Raw genomic sequence first — 24,827 nt, 5'->3', positions numbered from 1 at the left:
ATCCTCCTCTGAGCATGCTGAACTTGGTTACCTCGCCTGACTGGCTGCACGGCGGCCATCTTGGAAAGCCATGTGGATGGTGGCTGTAATGGTGGTTATTGAGTGGATTCTTTGAGTGTTGTTTATGATGTGTCACTGGACCAAAAGGTCTTCTCACTTGATCAAGAGTGACCTTTCTGAAAGGTCACCTGGCTTTGTGACATCTACTTTATCCATTGTGTGCTTCATCTACTCCGACTTACTTTCCATTATTCATTCTTCTGAGAGGAAAATGGAATGACAAGACAAAATGGCTACTGAGTATGTAGAACTTTCTATAAACCTCCAAACAACCATAAAATAATGCAATGTAGGTTTTAAAGAGCATTGTTTTGTGAAAGGAATGGGCTGGGAGTCAGGTACCTCAATTATTGTCCCAAATACCTCAAAATAATACATGTGTGTCCTTTCTACATAAAGGGTCCCGTGTTTCTCAGTTGGCAGAGCAAGGCACTTATAACGCCAGGTTGTGGGTTCGATTCCCACGTGGGACCAGTACAACAACAACAAGTATGAAAATGTCTGAACTCACTAATGTAAGTCTCTCTGGATAAGAGCGTCTGCTAAATGACTAACATGTAAGTCTCTCTGGATAAGAGCATCTGCTAAATGACTAACATGTGAGTCTCTCTGGATAAGAGCATCTGCTAAATGACTAACATGTAAGTCTCTCTGGATAAGAGCGTCTGCTAAATGACTAACATGTAAGTCTCTCTGGATAAGGGTGTCTGCTAAATGACTAACATGTAAGTCTCTCTGGATAAGAGCGTCTGCTAAATGACTAACATGTAAGTCTCTCTGGATAAGAGTGTCTGCTAAATGACCAACATGTAAGTCTCTCTGGATAAGAGTGTCTGCTAAATGACTAACATGTAAGTCTCTCTGGATAAGAGCATCTGCTAAATGACTAACATGTAAGTCTCTCTGGATAAGAGCATCTGCTAAATGACTAACATGTAAGTCTCTCTGGATAAGAGCGTCTACTAAATGACTAACATGTAAGTCTCTCTGGATAAGAGCGTCTGCTAAATGACTAACATGTAAGTCTCTCTGGATAAGAGCGTCTGCTAAATGACTAACATGTAAGTCTCTCTGGATAAGGGCGTCTGCTAAATGACCAACATGTAAGTCTCTCTGGATAAGAGCGTCTGCTAAATGACTAACATGTAAGTCTCTCTGGATAAGAGCATCTGCTAAATGACTAACATGTAAGTCTCTCTGGATAAGAGCGTCTGCTAAATGACTAACATGTAAGTCTCTCTGGATAAGAGCGTCTACTAAATGACTAACATGTAAGTCTCTCTGGATAAGAGCGTCTACTAAATGACTAACATGTAAGTCTCTCTGGATAAGAGCGTCTACTAAATGACTAACATGTTAGTCTCTCTGGATAAGAGCGTCTGCTAAATGACTAACATGTTAGTCTCTCTGGATAAGAGCGTCTGCTAAATGACTAACATGTTAGTCTCTCTGGATAAGAGCGTCTGCTAAATGACTAACATGTAAGAATGTAAAGAAAACATCAATCAGCAGTTGGAACAATAACGAAGCGGTTAACCCGCCCCTCTTTCTGTAAATAGCTGAGTAATTGGGACTAGAGAAATCTAACCACTGTTACATCCATAACTCTGTCTGTGAATTTAAGGACTGACCTATCAAAATGATACTTTTAATGATGAGGTTTTATAGTGTTTATTTACAAACATTGGAGCAAGACAAGATTATTTTGGGATCAGATGGGGAACGACAGTTGAACTAAAGCTCATGAGACATTTACAGGTTATTTTCTCCCAACAATCAGTCCGTACATATCATTCATTTAAAGTCCAAAAATGGATGAAGCAACTGCATATTGGCCTGTTTTTAAAGGGACACTAAGTTCTACAATGCACTTTTCAGGTCCATGTGTCGATGTCCCAATCCATCAACCGCTGCTAAGGCGATACGTTGTGACTTTTGACTCGTCAACACCACTTCCTCTTACATTTCTCATGCTTAAGAACAAGATATATATTTATATTTAAGTCAAATGTCGATGCACTGCCCCTTTAATATCAGCAGGGTAGCCTAGTGGTTAGAGCGTTGGACTAGTAACCGGAAGGTTGCAAGTTCAAACCCCCGAGCTGACAAGGTACAAATCTGTCATTCTGCCCCTGAACAGGCAGTTAACCCACTGTTCCTAGGCCGTCATTGTAAATAAGAATTTGTTCTTAACTGACTTGCCTAGTTAAATAAAGGTTAAAAAAAAAAATATGTGACTCATAAGGTACACAGTTTCCAAGCTGTCAAATCTAAACTCCGTGGAGGCTGATTTTAAAGGAGCCCAGTGGGCTAAAGCAGAGCGCTAGTACCATTAGTCCAAGCTCTGCGCTGGTGACCACTTTGTTTCCCAATGCTAATTAACCCAACAGGCATGCTGCGAACCAATCTAATGAACATTACTCACGGCTACCATGACCGTCGGCCTGTGGATGGCCTGGAACACCCAAATAAGACTGGAGGGAGACCATAGCACTGACGGACTGAAACTGGGATATGATGCCAAGTGTATCATGGTTGTGAATCTATTCAGTAGCTATAAGATACCGTAGCTGCATGTCCAGAAGAGGAATTGTCTCGGGTCTGTGGCGTTGTTTATGATGTTTAGTACGCAGAGTAAGACCTGTGAATTAGGGTAGTTGTGATAGTTATCCCTAGATGTGTTTCTGTAGGGGCTTTGCAATAAATGGATGTCTTCAAGAGAATAATTAAGAGGATATAAGCCCTCTACACAGTGATTAAGCTGCATAGTGAATCAGTTTTGTTAATACTAGTCCTGGAGACATGGGAAATACTAAACTTGTTTTGAGGCGACCAGTCAAACGTGTGTTTGTGCCCCCTGTGTTCATCCTGCTGTGATGACGTACATGAGGTCTCCATGGTTATTGTGTGTGTGGCCTCGGGCAGGTCTCATTTCGGAGTGCTGCCACTCTTATCTTCAGCAGTGTCTATTAACGTGGCCATTATCATGTTAATCGCCAATGTATGATTACATACAATAATGAATGCCTCACAGTCACACACACACACACACACACACACACACACACACGGTTTTTGAATAAGAAGCAGAGAGATGTGGGCTTGTCTGTTCTTCTCTGGTATTTACATATCCACCATTTTGTATGGAAGGGAGCGACATTCACAGCATCTTCATGTTTCTTTTTAATAGGCATGAGACCTCTGGTAACACTTTAATATCTCCAATGTATTGACAGTCTGTCTGTCTGCCAGTATACTTCCACCAGAACCTGATTCATAAATTAGCCTCAATAACCAGAGGAAGAAAAAAGACAAACTTGTTCTTTACAAATGGAGCCATAGGCGTTGTGGTGGAGCGTTGAATGTTTTCACACCCTATTCATTTATTTATTCTTCCTCTCTCTCCCCGTCTTTCACTGTTTCCCCTCTCTCTCTCTTTCTATCTTCTCTCTTTCTATCTTCTCTCTTTCTATCTTCTCTCTTTCTATCTTCTATCTTCCCTACATATGGAATTTAAAGCTACACCAAGAGACAGTGTGTGCGCCAGGGAGATCTCCCGCTGCCAGTGCTCTCCTCATCTCTCTGTTAATTTTCCCTGCTCCATATGGCGTTACAGACAGTTCACCTGCAGGCTGTAGCAGAGCCCTGGTAGAACGGGTAGAGTGGCGGCCGAGCACCGCTCGGCTTCATCTCGCCAGGCGCAGCCGGCGAACGTCCTCGGGCCCAGGCTGTCAGCTGTCTGCACAGAAGCCCCCTGTGCTATCACCCTCCACGGTCCACCCGACTGTGGCAGCAACACAAATAGAGAGAATGGAATCAATTGTAAGCACCTGAGATTTGCTCAGGATAGGTGGTTTTGGGAGAATGGGGTCAGTGTTTTCGGTGGGATGTGGGTGGATTTGAAGGGCAGAGGGGTGCTTTTTGTTTTTGGAAAGAGCTGTTGTAACGCTGTAAGGGGGCCTCTGTACTCACCCTTTCCTGTGTGTGTGTGTGTGTGTGTGTGTGTGTGTGTGTGTGTGTACTATATGAGTTGCCTGGAGTATGGGTTAACAGTAACAGTGGGGGCGGAGGTGGCGATAACAGAACACACGCCATGGCGTTTTCATCCTGTGTTTGTCATTGATTAGAGACGGCCTCTTTAATTCCTCCTCACCCCATGTTGTGATCCATTTGCATTCGTTGTGAGAGTTAATGGAGTTTTCTCAAGGCTCTGAAAGTCTTTGAAGACAGCAGACTGGATGTGATGTGTATACAGCCGCCGGGGCAGCGCCCCCCTGATTGATTTGGGCCCTTTTTGCTTTTCCTCATCTCCATTTTAAATTGTTCTGCAGAAGAAGAAGAAGAAGAACAGGAAGTAGTTCAAATATGTTTGATGGTGTTGTTATGAAGGGATCACATAAAAATGTCAAACTGTAGAGGGATTTAACAGATCAGTGATTGCACTCCCAAGTATTGAGTAATGTAGACTCTCTTTTGACACTATCCCCATATTGCGTTGTGACGCGGGGACTTTCATATGATGAAGTATCACATTTTCCAAACATGTTGAATGCTTTATGCAGAGGCCACATTCTCCCCTGTCTGTGAACGTTTTGTACTTTTTGATGCTCTAGCTATTGCTCCCCTCAACCCTGGAACATCTGCCTTTCAGATCAACACAGCTGTTAACATCTATAGAAATGGGAGACCAATGGAAGTATTGAGTGTTTCAATACAGTACCGTCTCCCTGTCTGTAGACTGTGCTGCAGCTCTGAGAGAACAACTTCTACATGATGACTGAGTAGGAATACCATTGTCTCCCTGTCTGTAGACTGAGAGAACAGCTTCTACATGATGACTGAGTAGGAATACCATCGTCTCCCTGTCTGTAGACTGTGCTGCAGCTCTGAGAGAACAACTTCTACATGATGACTGAGTAGGAATACCATCGTCTCCCTTTCTGTAGACTGTGAGAACAGCTTCTACCTGAGGACTGAGTAGGAATACCATTGCTTATAACCAAGTCTGTCTATTCTGTAGTGATTGATGACTGTGATGAAACGAGGGAGTTTCATTGAGTTGACCTCGAGTGTCCATCCATTTCCTCTGAAATGTTGTTCCCTCAGAAGTATCGGAGTCCATTTTGAAACCAAGACATTTAAAAAATCCATATTTTTGCCTCTACTCTTATTTGAGGTTATTGTTCATGATTAGAGTTGCTTTAACCTGAATGTGAAACACAGAACACTGTTGTTTTCCTCTGCAGGATTCAATCTCCAGTTTGTTGTCCACAGTAGTCGTCATTTTCACACCAACTCTGTATCAGAAACAACAAGGGACTCATTGAAAGGTTAATGTATTGTTAGACTGTAATCATCATGTGAAGCGCTGATTACCCCCAGGACAAATATATATACTACGTTGTGATGTGTAAATTAGATCATCAAGTTAAATCGTTCAATGACTATGTTAAATGGAAAGATGGGACGGCATTGTTACGGCTCACTTTGTTGACGCCAGATCAAATTACCGTGTACGAAAAGAACAAACTCTTGACAAAATAGAACTCAAATAAGTTTGCCTTCCACAATCCAATTTCAACCCCTGAGCAGCTTGCAATTTTGTTTAGTAATTATTTCTGAATGAATTTGTTTTCTGTAGTCGCCCATAACGTATGTCTGAATCAGTTAAAATAGGTGTAGAGGCCATGAAGGGCCTCTTGAGATTTACCACGAGTGCAAAGCTGTCAGTTAATTCAGAGAATGAATCAATAAGAGTTCTAACGCATTATCAAAAGAGCCTACGAAACAAGCAATTAATTGACTAAACATAATGGGCCATCTAGGCTCAAAGCAGAAGACCTTGGGTCTCTTGTTATCTATGCATTAAAAAGCGTTCTCCCTGTCTGACTACAACTCCATTTATTGTGTTGTTTGTTGAGCTTTTCGGACATGAAAGAAACTTCAAAGCCTGTTTTTTTCTTCAAATATATATATATATCTGAAGTAAAATAATTGAAAGTGTTGATGAACAAAGCCGGCATTTCAGGTCATTGGACTTTCACGTACTTTGTGTTGGAAGCTGTTTGTCTTCTGTGGAGTGGTGATGGATGAAGACAGAATAGTCTATACTGAGCCCTTGTCATTTGGTAGTGTCTCACCAGAGATGACTGGATCATTGTTTTAGTGGGCGACCATAGCCCCCATGTTAGTGTCTCACCGGAGATGGCTGGATAATTGTTTTAGTGGGCGACCATAGCCCCCATGTTAGTGTCTCACCAGAGATGACTGGATCATTGTTTTAGTGGGCGACCATAGCCCCCATGTTAGTGTCTCACCAGAGATGGCTGGATAATTGTTTTAGTGGGCGACCATAGCCCCCATGTTAGTGTCTCACCAGAGATGGCTGGATAATTGTTTTAGTGGGCGACCATAGCCCCCATGTTAGTGTCTCACCAGAGATGGCTGGATAATTGTTTTAGTGGGCGACCATAGCCCCCATGTTAGTGTCTCACCAGAGATGGCTGGATAATTGTTTTAGTGGGCGACCATAGCCCCCATGTTAGTGTCTCACCAGAGATGGCTGGATAATTGTTTTAGTGGGCGACCATAGCCCCCATGTTAGTGTCTCACCAAAGATGGCTGGATAATTGTTTTAGTGGGCGACCATAGCCCCCATGTTAGTGTCTCACCAGAGATGGCTGGATAATTGTTTTAGTGGGCGACCATAGCCCCCATGTTAGTGTCTCACCAGAGATGGCTGGATAATTGTTTTAGTGGGCGACCATAGCCCCCATGTTAGTGTCTCACCAGAGATGGCTGGATAATTGTTTTAGTGGGCGACCATAGCCCCCATGTTAGTGTCTCACCAGAGATGGCTGGATAATTGTTTTAGTGGGCGACCATAGCCCCCATGTTAGTGTCTCACCAGAGATGGCTGGATAATTGTTTTAGTGGGCGACCATAGCCCCCATGTTAGTGTCTCACCAGAGATGGCTGGATAATTGTTTTAGTGGGCGACCATAGCCCCCATGTTAGTGTCTCACCAGAGATGGCTGGATAATTGTTTTAGTGGGCGACCATAGCCCCCATGTTAGTGTCTCACCAGAGATGGCTGGATAATTGTTTTAGTGGGCGACCATAGCCCCCATGTTAGTGTCTCACCAGAGATGGCTGGATAATTGTTTTAGTGGGCGACCATAGCCCCCATGTTAGTGTCTCACCAGAGATGGCTGGATAATTGTTTTAGTGGGCGACCATAGCCCCCATGTTAGTGTCTCACCAAAGATGGCTGGATAATTGTTTTAGTGGGCGACCATAGCCCCCATGTTAGTGTCTCACCAAAGATGGCTGGATCATTGTTTTAGTGGGCGACCATAGCCCCCATGTTAGCCTCTTAACTTTTTAGCCCTTCTTTTTAACAACATTTCATTCTTTTTATCTGTTTGAGTGGAAATGTTTGCTCAGCCTGCAGATTCCTATTTGAAATATACATTATGCACAGTTCATTCTACAACCCTGCATCTTTAGACAACGTGGAGGAGGTAGCAGGGAAGAGGAAATGAACATTGTTGAATCTCTTCCACCTCCCCAAATGAGAGCAGACTATTAACGTTTGGGTATTTTTGTGTATTACTATGTAAATGGTGTTAACACATGCCCACCGGGGAAACCATCATATTCTCCCAGTGATCATCATGTGTCCAAGTGTGTGCTTTTGATTATGACGTGCTAATTACATATTGCCTCTCTCTCTCTCTCTCTCTCTTCTTCTTCTTGTCTTCGTCTGCCTTTACAGATTCAGAAAAACCAAGGATCTTTAATGGTGAGATTTGATGTATTTTTCGTGGGGGAAGACAGTGTTTCACTCCCGGCAGTGTTTCACTCTCCAGTAGATCCCTCATTTGAAACGTCCCACAAATTGCGTTTTTTTGTTGGTTTTTTTTGCATTGAAATGATACAGCGGGCCTTAACTGCCTGTATTAGATTAGATGCTATTATAGAATAATAGAAACAGTCAGGAGGCGATGGCTGTACCAGAGCTTGGTGCATTTGATTAATGTAAATACCTTTTTATTACATTACTGATTTCCTCTGCCACCTCTCTGTCGTAACGTCTGATGTAGACTAATACTCCTACCATCTCCTCTCTCTCTGTCTCCCCATTCAAGCCTCTCCAGTTACTGCAATGCATCGTTGATGAGGTGAGTCGGCGTCTTATGTGCTTTCTCTCCTAAAGTCATTCCTAATGGTGTGGAAAGCTTATATTTTGTTTCCTAATGAAGCACAGTGCTCAGACGGCTTCGCTCGCGCTCGCTCACCCCTCCTCCGCCCCGCACACACAACCGCCTTGGGCCATTCCACACACACACACACACACACACACACACACACTCTCACTCTCTCAGGCTGCATCCACCCTGAGCGGCTCTGTAGACACACACACACACACAGGCAGATCACAGATGCACGTATACACACACAGATAGACATACACGTACTACTGCCTTGGACCATTCTATACACACACATTGATAGACACACACACACACACACACACATTGATAGACACACACACATTGATAGACACACACACACACACACACACACACACATTGATAGACACACACACACACATTGATAGACACACACACACATTGATAGACACACACACACACACACACATTGATAGACACACACACACACACACACACACACATTGATAGACACACACACACACACACACACACACACACACACACACACACACACACACACATTGATAGACACACACACACACACACACATTGATAGACACACACAGGCAGATCACACACACACATTGATAGACCCACACATTGATAGACCCACACACATTGATACACACACACACATTGATAGACACACACACACACACACACACACACACATTGATAGACACACACAGGCAGATCACACACACACATTGATAGGCACACACACACACACATTGATAGACCCACACACATTGATACACACACACATTGATACACACACACACACATTGATAGGCACACACACACACACACACATTGATAGACCCACACATTGATAGACCCACACACATTGATACACACACACACATTGATAGACCCACACACATTGATAGACCCACACATTGATAGACCCACACACATTGATACACACACACACATTGATAGACCCACACACATTGATACACACACACACATTGATAGACCCACACACATTGATAGACCCACACATTGATAGACCCACACACATTGATACACACACACACATTGATAGACCCACACACATTGATACACACACACACATTGATAGACCCACACACATTGATACACACACACACATTGATAGACCCACACACATTGATAGACCCACACATTGATAGACCCACACACATTGATACACACACACACATTGATACACACACATTGATAGACCCACACACATTGATAGACCCACACATTGATAGACCCACACATTGATAGACCCACACATTGATAGACCCACACATTGATAGACCCACACACATTGATACACACACACACATTGATACACACACATTGATAGACCCACACATTGATACACACACATTGATACACACACATTGATAGACCCACACATTGATACACACACATTGATAGACCCACACATTGATAGACCCACACACATTGATAGACACACACACATTGATAGACCCACACATTGATAGACACACACACATTGATAGACCCACACATTGATAGACACACACACATTGATAGACCCACACATTGATAGACCCACACATTGATAGACCCACACACATTGATAGACACACACACATTGATAGACACACACACATTGATAGACCCACACATTGATAGACCCACACATTGATAGACCCACACATTGATAGACACACACACATTGATAGACACACACACATTGATAGACCCACACATTGATAGACCCACACACATTGATACACACACACACATTGATAGACCCACACACATTGATACACACACACACACATTGATAGACCCACACACATTGATACACACACACACATTGATAGACCCACACACATTGATAGACCCACACACATTGATAGACCCACACATTGATAGACCCACACACATTGATACACACACACACATTGATACACACACATTGATAGACCCACACATTGATAGACCCACACACATTGATAGACACACACATTGATACACACACACACATTGATACACACACACACATTGATACACACACACATTGATACACACACATTGATAGACCCACACATTGATACACACACATTGATACACACACATTGATAGACCCACACATTGATACACACACATTGATACACACACATTGATAGACCCACACATTGATACACACACATTGATACACACACACACATTGATACACACACATTGATAGACCCACACATTGATAGACCCACACACATTGATAGACACACACATTGATACACACACACACATTGATACACACACACACATTGATACACACACACATTGATACACACACATTGATAGACCCACACATTGATACACACACATTGATACACACACATTGATAGACCCACACATTGATACACACACATTGATACACACACATTGATAGACCCACACATTGATACACACACATTGATACACACACATTGATACACCCACACATTGATAGACCCACACATTGATAGTCCCACACATTGATAGACCCACACACATTGATAGACCCACACATTGATAGACCCACACACATTGATACACACACACACACATTGATACACACACACACATTGATACACCCACACATTGATAGACCCACACACATTGATAGACACACACACATTGATAGACACACACACATTGATAGACCCACACATTGATAGACCCACACATTGATAGACACACACACATTGATAGACACACACACATTGATAGACACACACACATTGATAGACACACACACATTGATAGACCCACACATTGATAGACCCACACACATTGATAGACCCACACACATTGATACACACACACACATTGATAGACCCACACACATTGATACACACACACACATTGATGCACACACACACATTGATAGACCCACACACATTGATACACACACACATTGATAGACCCACACACATTGATAGACCCACACACATTGATAGACCCACACATTGATAGACCCACACACATTGATACACACACACACATTGATACACACACATTGATAGACCCACACATTGATACACACACATTGATACACACACATTGATAGACCCACACATTGATACACACACATTGATAGACCCACACATTGATAGACCCACACACATTGATAGACACACACACATTGATAGACCCACACATTGATAGACACACACACATTGATAGACCCACACATTGATAGACACACACACATTGATAGACCCACACATTGATAGACCCACACATTGATAGACCCACACACATTGATAGACACACACACATTGATAGACACACACACATTGATAGACCCACACATTGATAGACCCACACATTGATAGACCCACACATTGATAGACACACACACATTGATAGACACACACACATTGATAGACCCACACATTGATAGACCCACACACATTGATACACACACACACATTGATAGACCCACACACATTGATACACACACACACACATTGATAGACCCACACACATTGATACACACACACACATTGATAGACCCACACACATTGATAGACCCACACACATTGATAGACCCACACATTGATAGACCCACACACATTGATACACACACACACATTGATACACACACATTGATAGACCCACACATTGATAGACCCACACACATTGATAGACACACACATTGATACACACACACACACATTGATACACACACACACATTGATACACACACACATTGATACACACACATTGATAGACCCACACATTGATACACACACATTGATACACACACATTGATAGACCCACACATTGATACACACACATTGATACACACACATTGATACACCCACACATTGATAGACCCACACATTGATAGTCCCACACATTGATAGACCCACACACATTGATAGACCCACACATTGATAGACCCACACACATTGATACACACACACACATTGATACACACACACACATTGATACACACACACACATTGATACACCCACACATTGATAGACCCACACACATTGATAGACACACACACATTGATAGACACACACACATTGATAGACCCACACATTGATAGACCCACACATTGATAGACACACACACATTGATAGACACACACACATTGATAGACCCACACATTGATAGACCCACACACATTGATAGACCCACACACATTGATACACACACACATATTGATAGACCCACACACATTGATACACACACACACATTGATGCACACACACACATTGATAGACCCACACACATTGATACACACACACATTGATAGACCCACACACATTGATAGACCCACACACATTGATAGACCCACACATTGATAGACCCACACACATTGATACACACACACACATTGATACACACACATTGATAGACCCACACACATTGATAGACCCACACACATTGATAGACCCACACACATTGATACACACACACACATTGATACACACACACACATTGATACACACACATTGATAGACCCACACATTGATACACACACATTGATACACACACATTGATAGACCCACACATTGATAGACCCACACATTGATAGACCCACACATTGATAGACACACACACATTGATAGACACACACACATTGATAGACCCACACATTGATAGACACACACACATTGATAGACCCACACATTGATAGACACACACACATTGATAGACCCACACATTGATAGACACACACACATTGATAGACACACACACATTGATAGACCCACACATTGATAGACCCACACATTGATAGACCCACACATTGATAGACCCACACATTGATAGACCCACACATTGATAGACCCCACACATTGATAGACACACACACATTGATAGACCCACACATTGATAGACCCACACATTGATAGACCCACACACATTGATAGACACACACACATTGATAGACCCACACATTGATAGACACACACACATTGATAGACCCACACATTGATAGACACACACACATTGATAGACCCACACATTGATAGACCCACACACATTGATACACACACACACATTGATACACACACACACACACATTGATAGACCCACACACATTGATACACACACACACATTGATAGACCCACACACATTGATACACACACACACATTGATAGACCCACACACATTGATAGACCCACACACATTGATAGACCCACGCATTGATAGACCCACACACATTGATACACACACACACATTGATACACACACATTGATAGACCCACACATTGATAGACCCACACATTGATAGACCCACACACTGATAGACCCACACACATTGATAGACCCACACATTGATAGACCCACACACATTGATACACACACACACATTGATACACACACATTGATACACACACATTGATAGACCCACACATTGAAACACACACATTGATAGACCCACACATTGATAGACCCACACATTGATAGACCCACACATTGATAGACCCACACACATTGATAGACCCACACATTGATAGACCCACACATTGATAGACCCACACACATTGATACCCACACATTGATAGACCCACACATTGATAGACCCACACATTGATACACACACATTGATACACACACATTGATACACACACATTGATACACACACATTGATAGACCCACACATTGATAGACCCACACATTGATACACACACATTGATACACACACACACATTGATACACACACATTGATAGACCCACACATTGATAGACCCACACACATTGATACACACACACATTGATAGACCCACACATTGATACACACACACATTGATAGACCCACACATTGATACACACACATTGATAGACCCACACATTGATACACACACATTGATAGACCCACACATTGATACACACACATTGATAGACCCACACATTGATACACACACATTGATAGACCCACACATTGATAGACCCACACATTGATACACACACATTGATACACACACATTGATACCCACACATTGATACCCACACATTGATACACACACATTGATACCCACACATTGAAACACCCACACATTGATAGACCCACACATTGATACACACACATTGATACACACACATTGATAGACCCACACATTGATAGACCCACACATTGATAGACCCACACATTGATACACACACACATTGATAGACCCACACATTGATACACACACATTGATAGACCCACACATTGATACACACACATTGATAGACCCACACATTGATACACACACATTGATAGACCCACACATTGATACACACACATTGATAGACCCACACATTGATAGACACACACATTGATACCCACACATTGATACACACACATTGATACCCACACATTGATACACACACATTGATATCCACACATTGATACACACACATTGATACCCACACATTGATACACACACATTGATACCCACACATTGAAACACCCACACATTGATAGACCCACACATTGATAGACCCACACATTGATAGACCCACACATTGATAGACCCACACATTGATAGACCCACACATTGATACACACACACATTGATAGACCCACACATTGATACACACACATTGATAGACCCACACATTGATACACACACATTGATAGACCCACACATTGATAGACCCACACATTGATAGACACACACATTGATACCCACACATTGATACACACACATTGATACACACACATTGATACCCACACATTGATACACACACATTGAAACACACACATTGATACACACACATTGATACCCACACATTGATACCCACACATTGATACACACACATTGATACACACACATTGATACCCACACATTGATACACACACATTGATACCCACACATTGATACCCACACATTGATAGACCCACACATTGATAGACCCACACATTGATACCCACACATTGATAGACCCACACATTGATAGACCCACATTGACCCACACATTGATAGACCCACACATTGATACACACACACATTGATAGACCCACATTGACCCACACATTGACCCACCCACACATTGATAGACCCACATTGATAGACACACATTGATAGACCCACATTGATAGACACACATTGATAGACCCACATTGACCCACACATTGACCCACCCACACATTGATAGACCCACACATTGATAGACCCACACATTGATAGACCCACACACATTGATACACACACACACATTGATACACACACATTGATAGACCCACACATTGATAGACCCACACATTGATAGACCCACACACTGATAGACCCACACACATTGATAGACCCACACATTGATAGACCCACACACATTGATAGACCCACACATTGATAGACCCACACATTGATACACACACATTGATACACACACATTGATACACACACATTGATACACACACATTGATAGACCCACACATTGATAGACCCACACATTGATAGACCCACACATTGATAGACCCACACATTGATAGACCCACACATTGATAGACCCACACATTGATACCCACACATTGATACACACACATTGATACACACACATTGATACCCACACATTGATAGACCCACACATTGATAGACCCACACATTGATACACACACATTGATACACACACATTGATACCCACACATTGATAGACCCACACATTGATAGACCCACACATTGATAGACCCACACATTGATAGACCCACACATTGATACACACACACATTGATAGACCCACACATTGATACACACACATTGATAGACCCACACATTGATACACACACATTGATAGACCCACACATTGATACACACACATTGATAGACCCACACATTGATACACACACATTGATAGACCCACACATTGATAGACACACACATTGATACACACACATTGATACACACACATTGATACCCACACATTGATACCCACACATTGATACCCACACATTGATACACACACATTGATACCCACACATTGAAACACCCACACATTGATAGACCCACACATTGATACACACACATTGATACACACACATTGATAGACCCACACATTGATAGACCCACACATTGATACACACACACATTGATAGACCCACACATTGATACACACACATTGATAGACCCACACATTGATACACACACATTGATAGACCCACACATTGATACACACACATTGATAGACCCACACATTGATAGACACACACATTGATACCCACACATTGATACACACACATTGATACACACACATTGATACCCACACATTGATACACACACATTGATATCCACACATTGATACACACACATTGATACCCACACATTGATAGACCCACACATTGATAGACCCACACATTGATAGACCCACACATTGAAACACACACATTGATACCCACACATTGATAGACCCACATTGATAGACCCACACATTGATACACACACATTGAAACACACACATTGATACCCACACATTGATAGACCCACATTGATAGACCCACACATTGATAGACCCACATTGATAGACCCACACATTGATAGACCCACATTGATAGACCCACACATTGATAGACCCACATTGATAGACCCACACATTGATAGACCCACACATTGATAGACCCACACATTGATAGACCCACATTGACCCACACATTGATACCCACACATTGATACCCACACATTGATAGACCCACATTGATAGACCCACACATTGATAGACCCACACATTGACCCACACATTGATACCCACACATTGATACCCACACATTGATAGACCCACACATTGATAGACCCACACATTGATAGACCCACACATCGATAGACCCACACATTGATAGACCCACACATTGATACCCACACATTGATAGACCCACACATTGATAGACCCACACATTGATAGACCCACATTGACCCACACATTGATATACCCACACATTGATACACACACACATTGATAGACCCACATTGATAGACCCACATTGACCCACACATTGACCCACCCACACATTGATAGACCCACATTGATAGACACACATTGATAGACACACATTGATAGACCCACACATTGACCCACCCACACATTGATAGACCCACACATTGATAGACCCACATTGACCCACACATTGACCCACCCACACATTGATAGACCCACATTGATAGACACACATTGATAGACCCACACATTGATACACACACACATTGATAGACCCACACATTGATACACACACATTGATAGACCCACACATTGATACACACACATTGATAGACCCACACATTGATACACACACATTGATAGACCCACATTGATACACACACATTGATACCCACACATTGATAGACCCACACATTGATAGACCCACACATTGATAGACCCACACATTGATACACACACATTGAAACACACACATTGATACCCACACATTGATAGACCCACATTGATAGACCCACACATTGATACACACACATTGAAACACACACATTGATACCCACACATTGATAGACCCACATTGATAGACCCACACATTGATAGACCCACATTGATAGACCCACACATTGATAGACCCACATTGATAGACCCACACATTGATAGACCCACATTGATAGACCCACACATTGATAGACCCACACATTGATAGACCCACACATTGATAGACCCACACATTGATAGACCCACATTGACCCACACATTGATACCCACACATTGATACCCACACATTGATAGACCCACATTGATAGACCCACACATTGATAGACCCACACATTGATAGACCCACACATTGACCCACACATTGATACCCACACATTGATAGACCCACACATTGATAGACCCACACATTGATAGACCCACACATTGATAGACCCACACATTGATACCCACACATTGATAGACCCACACATTGATACCCACACATTGATAGACCCACACATTGATAGACCCACACATTGATAGACCCACATTGACCCACACATTGATATACCCACACATTGATACACACACACATTGATAGACCCACATTGATAGACCCACATTGACCCACACATTGACCCACCCACACATTGATAGACCCACATTGATAGACACACATTGATAGACACACATTGATAGACCCACACATTGACCCACCCACACATTGATAGACCCACACATTGATAGACCCACATTGACCCACACATTGACCCACCCACACATTGATAGACCCACATTGATAGACACACATTGATAGACCCACATTGATAGACACACATTGATAGACCCACATTGACCCACACATTGACCCACCCACACATTGATAGACCCACATTGATAGACACACATTGATAGACCCACATTGATAGACACACATTGATAGACACACATTGACCCACACATTGATAGACACACATTGACCCACACATTGATAGACCCACATTGACCCACACATTGATAGACACACATTGACCCACACATTGATAGACCCACATTGACCCACACATTGACCCACCCATTGATAGACCCACATTGACCCACCCATTGATAGACACACATTGACCCACATTGACCCACACATTGATAGACCCACATTGACCCACCCATTGATAGACACACATTGACCCACATTGACCCACATTGACCCACACATTGATAGACCCACATTGACCCACATTGACCCACATTGACCCACATTGACCCATTGCTGCCTCAAGTTGTTCTCAAAGGTTATTATAGTTTTGTTTTTATTTCTATTCGTTTTCTGATTTTTATTTTATTTGAAGTTTAGTTTCAGTTGGTTTTCAGACCTGAATTGATTGTTTTTTTAAATGTAGTTTTAGTTGTTTTAAAATGATTTCTATTTATAGTTTCTCACACACAGGCCAGGGATAGAAGATACTGGGAGGAAGCTTACTATATTGTATCAGCCCAAACAGCTGTTACTTCTTCAGCCAGATCTCTTTTACAAGCTTTTTGTTACTTTGTTTCTGATGGCGGTCTATTCTGCATTTTCTTTTGTACTCTTAAGGTAGCAGGTTTTACAGAATATATTATTGACATTTGTTTCTGATGGCGGTCTATTCTGCATTTTCTTTTGTACTCTTAAGGTAGCAGGTTTTACAGAATATATTATTGACATTTGTTTCTGATGGCGGTCTATTGTGCATTTTCTTTTGTACTCTTAAGGTAGCAGGTTTTACAGAATATATTATTGACATTTGTTTCTGATGGCGGTCTATTCTGCATTTTCTTTTGTACTCTTAAGGTAGCAGGTTTTACAGAATATATTATTGACATTTGCAACGAGCATCCCAGCGGAGTTGTTTGACACACTTTTATTTCAGTCAATACTCTGATCTTCAATTCCCTGGTATTTTTCTTTATACGTTTATGCTTGGTTTCCTTTCCTGCCATTTAACTGCCCCTAATGGAGCCGTTGTACAACTTCCGATGACCCCCGTTAGAGAACATCAGCGTGAAGCAAAGAGCGCTGTTGAATCACCACAAAATAGTTATCCCTCAAAACACACGCGTGGCAAAACGGAAACAATTGATTGGATTGGAGACATTGGGTCAATTACAGAACATTTCCTAGGATTTTCTACCTGCAGCAACACTAATGCTGGAAGTAGCAGCTGAAACACAGGGCCTCCAGAACTGGACCAAAAGGCAGGACTCTGCACATACCTAACTAGCTAACCCACCATGTTAAGTCTATAGGAATGCTAACAGGCCAACTTTAGCTTCGTAGTGCTTATACTATGTGAAAACACACCATTTTTATTGAACCTTTATTTATACAGGGAATCCCATTTCAGCCGGGCATCTTTTTCAATGGTGCCCTGATGAATTGGTTTCTATATTTAATAGTTTGACAATTGTAATTAATATTTAACCACATCTCCCTGGGTTTGCTTGTGTGTCAATGTGCCGAATGTTGATCGCAACAAATATGGCCGCGCCCTTGTTGCCAGGCTACATAAGGTGAATATAGAGACACACTCAGATGTTCTCACTCAAGTGCTTTAATATACACACACACACACACACACACACACACACACACACACAAACACACCTGGCAGAGGTAATGTAGCATGACCGGTCTACGGAGCACAGAGAGTGTCAGGCCATCCAATATGTAGCATTAACCTTGACCTCTGACTCTTAGCAACACATGTTCCCAGAACCTTGACACACTTCCCTGTCCTACACACACACACCCACACACACACACACACACACACACCCTCACACACACCCTCACACACACCAGGGTCAAGGGCAGTGTACCCCTCAGTCTACATGTAGCGCTGTGCAATCCTTTCTAGAATGATATATTTCAACAGCAAGGATATTTTGTGAAATAGGTTACGACGTGGTACTGCAGTCTGGTTAAGACCCTGGTGAGGTCGACGAAGTACGCAGATGAGCTTCCCTGTTTCTGACAGTTTGGATGTGGAGGCCCTGGGTTGGCGTGGTTACACGTGTGTGTGTGTGTGTGTGGGTGAGGCCTGATGGACGTACTGCCAAATGATCTAAAGTTATATTGAAGGCGGCTTATGGTAGAGAAATTAACATTAAGTTCTATGGCAACCGCTCTGGTGGACATTCCTGCTGTCAGCATGCGAATTGCGTACTGCCTCAATGCTTGAGACATCTGTGGCATTGTGTTATGTGACAAAACTGCACATTTTAGAATGGTCTTTTATTGTCCCCAGCAGAAGGTGCACCTGTGTAATGATCATGCTTCTTGATATTCCACACCTGTCAGGTGGATGAATTATCTTGGATAAAGGAGAAATGCTCACTAACAGGGATATACACATTTGTAAACCAAATTAAGAGAAATAAGCTTTTTTTTGTGCGTATGGAAAATGTCTATGATCTTTTATTTCAACTCATGAAACATGGGACCAACACTTTACGTGTTGTGTTTATATTTTTGTTCAGTATAGTTTGTCTTCAGTGTGTGTGTGTGCACGCAGCACCCCATTTCACCCCCTAAAACAAGGGACCTTTCTGTCTCCATTCTCCTCTTCAGCTCCTCACTGACACGCGCTAATAACACAATGCCAGGAGAGAGCCCAACCCCACACACCCCAACCACACATTAAACATACCAAGCTTGTCCTTTACAGAGTATAGATTGGGTGTAATTAATAATTAAACGCTTGCAGTTGTAATGGGTTGACCCGGGCTGAACTGTTCATTAGTCACCAAGGCGAAGGCATCACTCAAACTATTTTCTCCCTCGCCCTTCGCCGCTCTCCCCTGGCAGCGAGAGAGGTAGCGGGAGCTCTCGGGCTAGCGGCTAGCACCACCCTCCATTCTAGCAGACCAAGGACTTCATTCTAGCAGACCAAGGACTTGGAGAGGAGGTGATGAGGAGCGAAGAGCAGATGAGCAGATGAGGTGATGAGGGAAGAGGTGATTGGGGAAGAGGAGAGGTGATGAGGGAAGAGGAGCGGAGAGGCCCGGCTGGGAATGGGAAAGTGTGGGACGATTGGGGACCCATGTAGGAGGTGGTGGAGCCAGGAGTATTCAATTCCCACTGTCGCTCCTGCTGGGTTAGGATTGGTTAGAAATGGGACGGTATGGGCTGGGTTAGGATTGGTTAGAAATGGGACGGTATGGGCTGGGTTGGATTGGGCCAGGGTAGGGTGGGCTGGGCTGGACTGGATCTATGTGACCTGGGCTCGACGGAGGAGTCTTTGCCGTCCCTCATATGAAGAGCAAATGTGGTCCTGTAGAACTAGGGATGAGTAGGTATATGGAGGAAGTAGAAGAAAATCTAGTGGGTTTTGTCTGAGTGCCAGCCAAATACTGTAGCTAGACCTACAGTACCGGTAGTAGTTATGACTAGCCAGGCCTACAGTAGCAATTGTGACTTGCCAGGCCTACAGTAGTAGTTATGACTAGCCAGGCCTACAGTAGTAGTTATGACTAGCCTGGCCTACAGTATTAGTTATGACTAGCCTGGCCTACAGTAGTAGTTATGACTAGCCAGGCCTACAGTAGTAGTTATGACTAGCCAGGCCTACAGTAGTAGTTATGACTAGCCAGGCCTACAGTAGTAGTTATGACTAGCCAGGCCTACAGTAGTAGTTATGACTAGCCAGGCCTACAGAAGGAATTATGACTAGCCTGGCCTACAGTAGTAATTATGACTAGCCAGGCCTACAGTAGTAGTTATGACTAGCCTGGCCTACAGTAGTAATTATGACTAGTCAGGCCTACAGTAGTAGTTATGACTAGCCAGGCCTACAGTAGTAGTTATGACTAGTCAGGCCTACAGTAGTAGTTATGACTAGCCAGGCCTACAGTAGTAGTTATGACTAGTCAGGCCTACAGTAGTAGTTATGACTAGTCAGGCCTACAGTAGTAGTTATGGTTGAAATATTTTGTATTAATTTGCATGAGATCAAAGGTCCCCAGTTATCTGTATCCCTCTTCATTTGAAAATGTCTCTGTATGATTTAGACACACACACACACACACACAAACGGGGCTCTTTTAAGTGGATCATTGATATTGCTGTAGCTGGAGGTGTGTTCGGGGGAGAACAGGAGTGCTGCAACACACACACACGCCGCGCCACGTTGCCATGGGACTGCTGGGAGTCTGGGGCTCAGGTGAGAGGGTGAAATTAGCTGGGAAATGATTGTGTGTTACTGAACCAGTTTACTGGACTACCTTTTGTTCATGTATCCCCTCTCTCTCTCTCTCTCTCTCTCTTTCTCTCTCTCTTCAAACACACATAACTCACCTCTGTTTGGGAGGACAGACGAGGACATTTGGCCTCGATTCTCCAAAACCAAATCTAGAAGGAGACAATCTCCCAGTTCCATGAATACACACATCGCTCCTGCTGTCCCTCTCTTTCATTAATCTCTTTGTCTCTTCTACTTGTTGAGCAGCAAAGCAAAGCGTTCCACTAACAACAACCCTGCTTTCATTTCCCTAGCCCTGTAATTACGGATCTCATTTTGCCTGATAATTGCGCTGGGCCAATGACATGTATATTTACTGCTCTGTGTGTGTGTGTGTTACAGGGGGTTGAGGTGTGTGTGTGTGTGGTGAGGGGGGGGGGGGGGTGTCACGGCGGTCAGAGAGAAGACACACAGGGACCGTGGCTTTCATCATCATGCTCATCTCAGAACGCTATACATCAAAGTCTACCGCTGTCCTCCTCAGCTGGGACCATGAATACATGCATGAGTGTGTGTGTGCATGTGTGTGTCTGCATTTTCAGGTGTGTGTGTGTGTGTGTGTACTGTACAACACATTCATGTTTGTTTCGTGTGTGTGTGTCAGCGTTTGCGACACAGTACAACTCTGCAGGGGAAATTGTTTGGTGCTCGCTCTCTCTCTCTAAACGGCGTGACCACTGAAGCATTTGGCCTGTAGTGTGTGTGTGTGTGTGTGTGTGTGTGTGTGTGTGTGTGTGTGTGTGTGTGTGTGTGTGTGTGTGTGTGTATGAGAGAGATATTACTCATCCAAGCAGCAGCAGCACTAGGAAGTAGAGTGATATTAGAATAAGCCATTCCTTTGTTAGTTCAAATAGGTGCATGTATCATCATTTTCTGGGTTCTTGTGATCGATATGTCAGGAATAGGGACAGCTGCCCAGAGGTATTTTAACAGCAAAGCAGCTATTTATTATGGATCCCCATTAGCAGCAGCCAAGGCAGCAGCTACTCTTCCCTTCATAATGTCATTAAGGCAGTTATACAATTTCAAAAACATTCAAATACATACAGAATTCGCATCACACTAAGTGTTTTTCCCTCAGGCCCATACTCCACTACCACATATCTACAACTCTAAATCCATGTGTACGTGTGTGTATAGTGCCTATGTTTGTTGCCTCACAGTCCCCACTGTGTATTTGTATCTGATTCTACTGATTGTATCAGTTACCTGATGTAACTGTTCCATGTAGCCATGGCTCTATGTAGTACTGTGGAATAGAGTTCCATGTAGCCATGGCTCTATGTAGTACTGTGGAATAGAGTTCCATGTAGCCATGGCTCTATGTAGTACTGTGGAATAGAGTTCCATGTAGCCATGGCTCTATGTAGTACTGTGGAATAGAGTTCCATGTAGCCATGGCTCTATGTAGTACTGTGGAATAGAGTTCCATGTAGCCATGGCTCTATGTAGTACTGTGGAATAGAGTTCCATGTAGCCATGGCTCTATGTAGTACTGTGGAATAGAGTTCCATGTAGCCATGGCTCTATGTAGTACTGTGGAATAGAGTTCCATGTAGCCATGGCTCTATGTAGTACTGTGGAATAGAGTTCCATGTAGCCATGGCTCTATGTAGTACTGTGGAATAGAGTTCCATGTAGCCATGGCTCTATGTAGTACTGTGGAATAGAGTTCCATGTAGCCATGGCTCTATGTAGTACTGTGGAATAGAGTTCCATGTAGCCATGGCTCTATGTAGTACTGTGGAATAGAGTTCCATGTAGCCATGGCTCTATGTAGTACTGTGCACCTCCCATAGTCTGTTCTGGACTTGGGGACTGTGAAGTGACCTCTGGTGGCATGTCTTGTTGGGTATGGATGGGTGTTTTAGCTGTGTGCTAGTAGTTTAGACAGACCGCTTGGTACATTCAGCTTG

The 24,827-nt window shown here is 43.0% G+C and overlaps 1 protein-coding gene across 1 annotated transcript in view; it reads left to right on the top strand.

Moving 5' to 3' along the window:
* Nucleotides 1–24,827, top strand: part of LOC109876265 (dual specificity mitogen-activated protein kinase kinase 5-like) — a 77,649-nt gene that overhangs the window by 30,076 nt on the left and 22,746 nt on the right. Inside the window, exons 10-11 of the mRNA XM_031817523.1 lie at nt 7,838–7,864; nt 8,211–8,243. Of these exons, the coding sequence (XP_031673383.1) occupies nt 7,838–7,864; nt 8,211–8,243 (60 nt within the window). The remainder of the gene's footprint in view (nt 1–7,837; nt 7,865–8,210; nt 8,244–24,827) is intronic.

Source organism: Oncorhynchus kisutch, unplaced genomic scaffold (genome assembly GCF_002021735.2).
Source record: "Oncorhynchus kisutch isolate 150728-3 unplaced genomic scaffold, Okis_V2 scaffold1052, whole genome shotgun sequence".
In the NCBI taxonomy this organism is placed as follows: Eukaryota; Metazoa; Chordata; class Actinopteri; order Salmoniformes; family Salmonidae; genus Oncorhynchus; species Oncorhynchus kisutch.
This window is presented reverse-complemented; position numbering and strand designations above follow the sequence as displayed.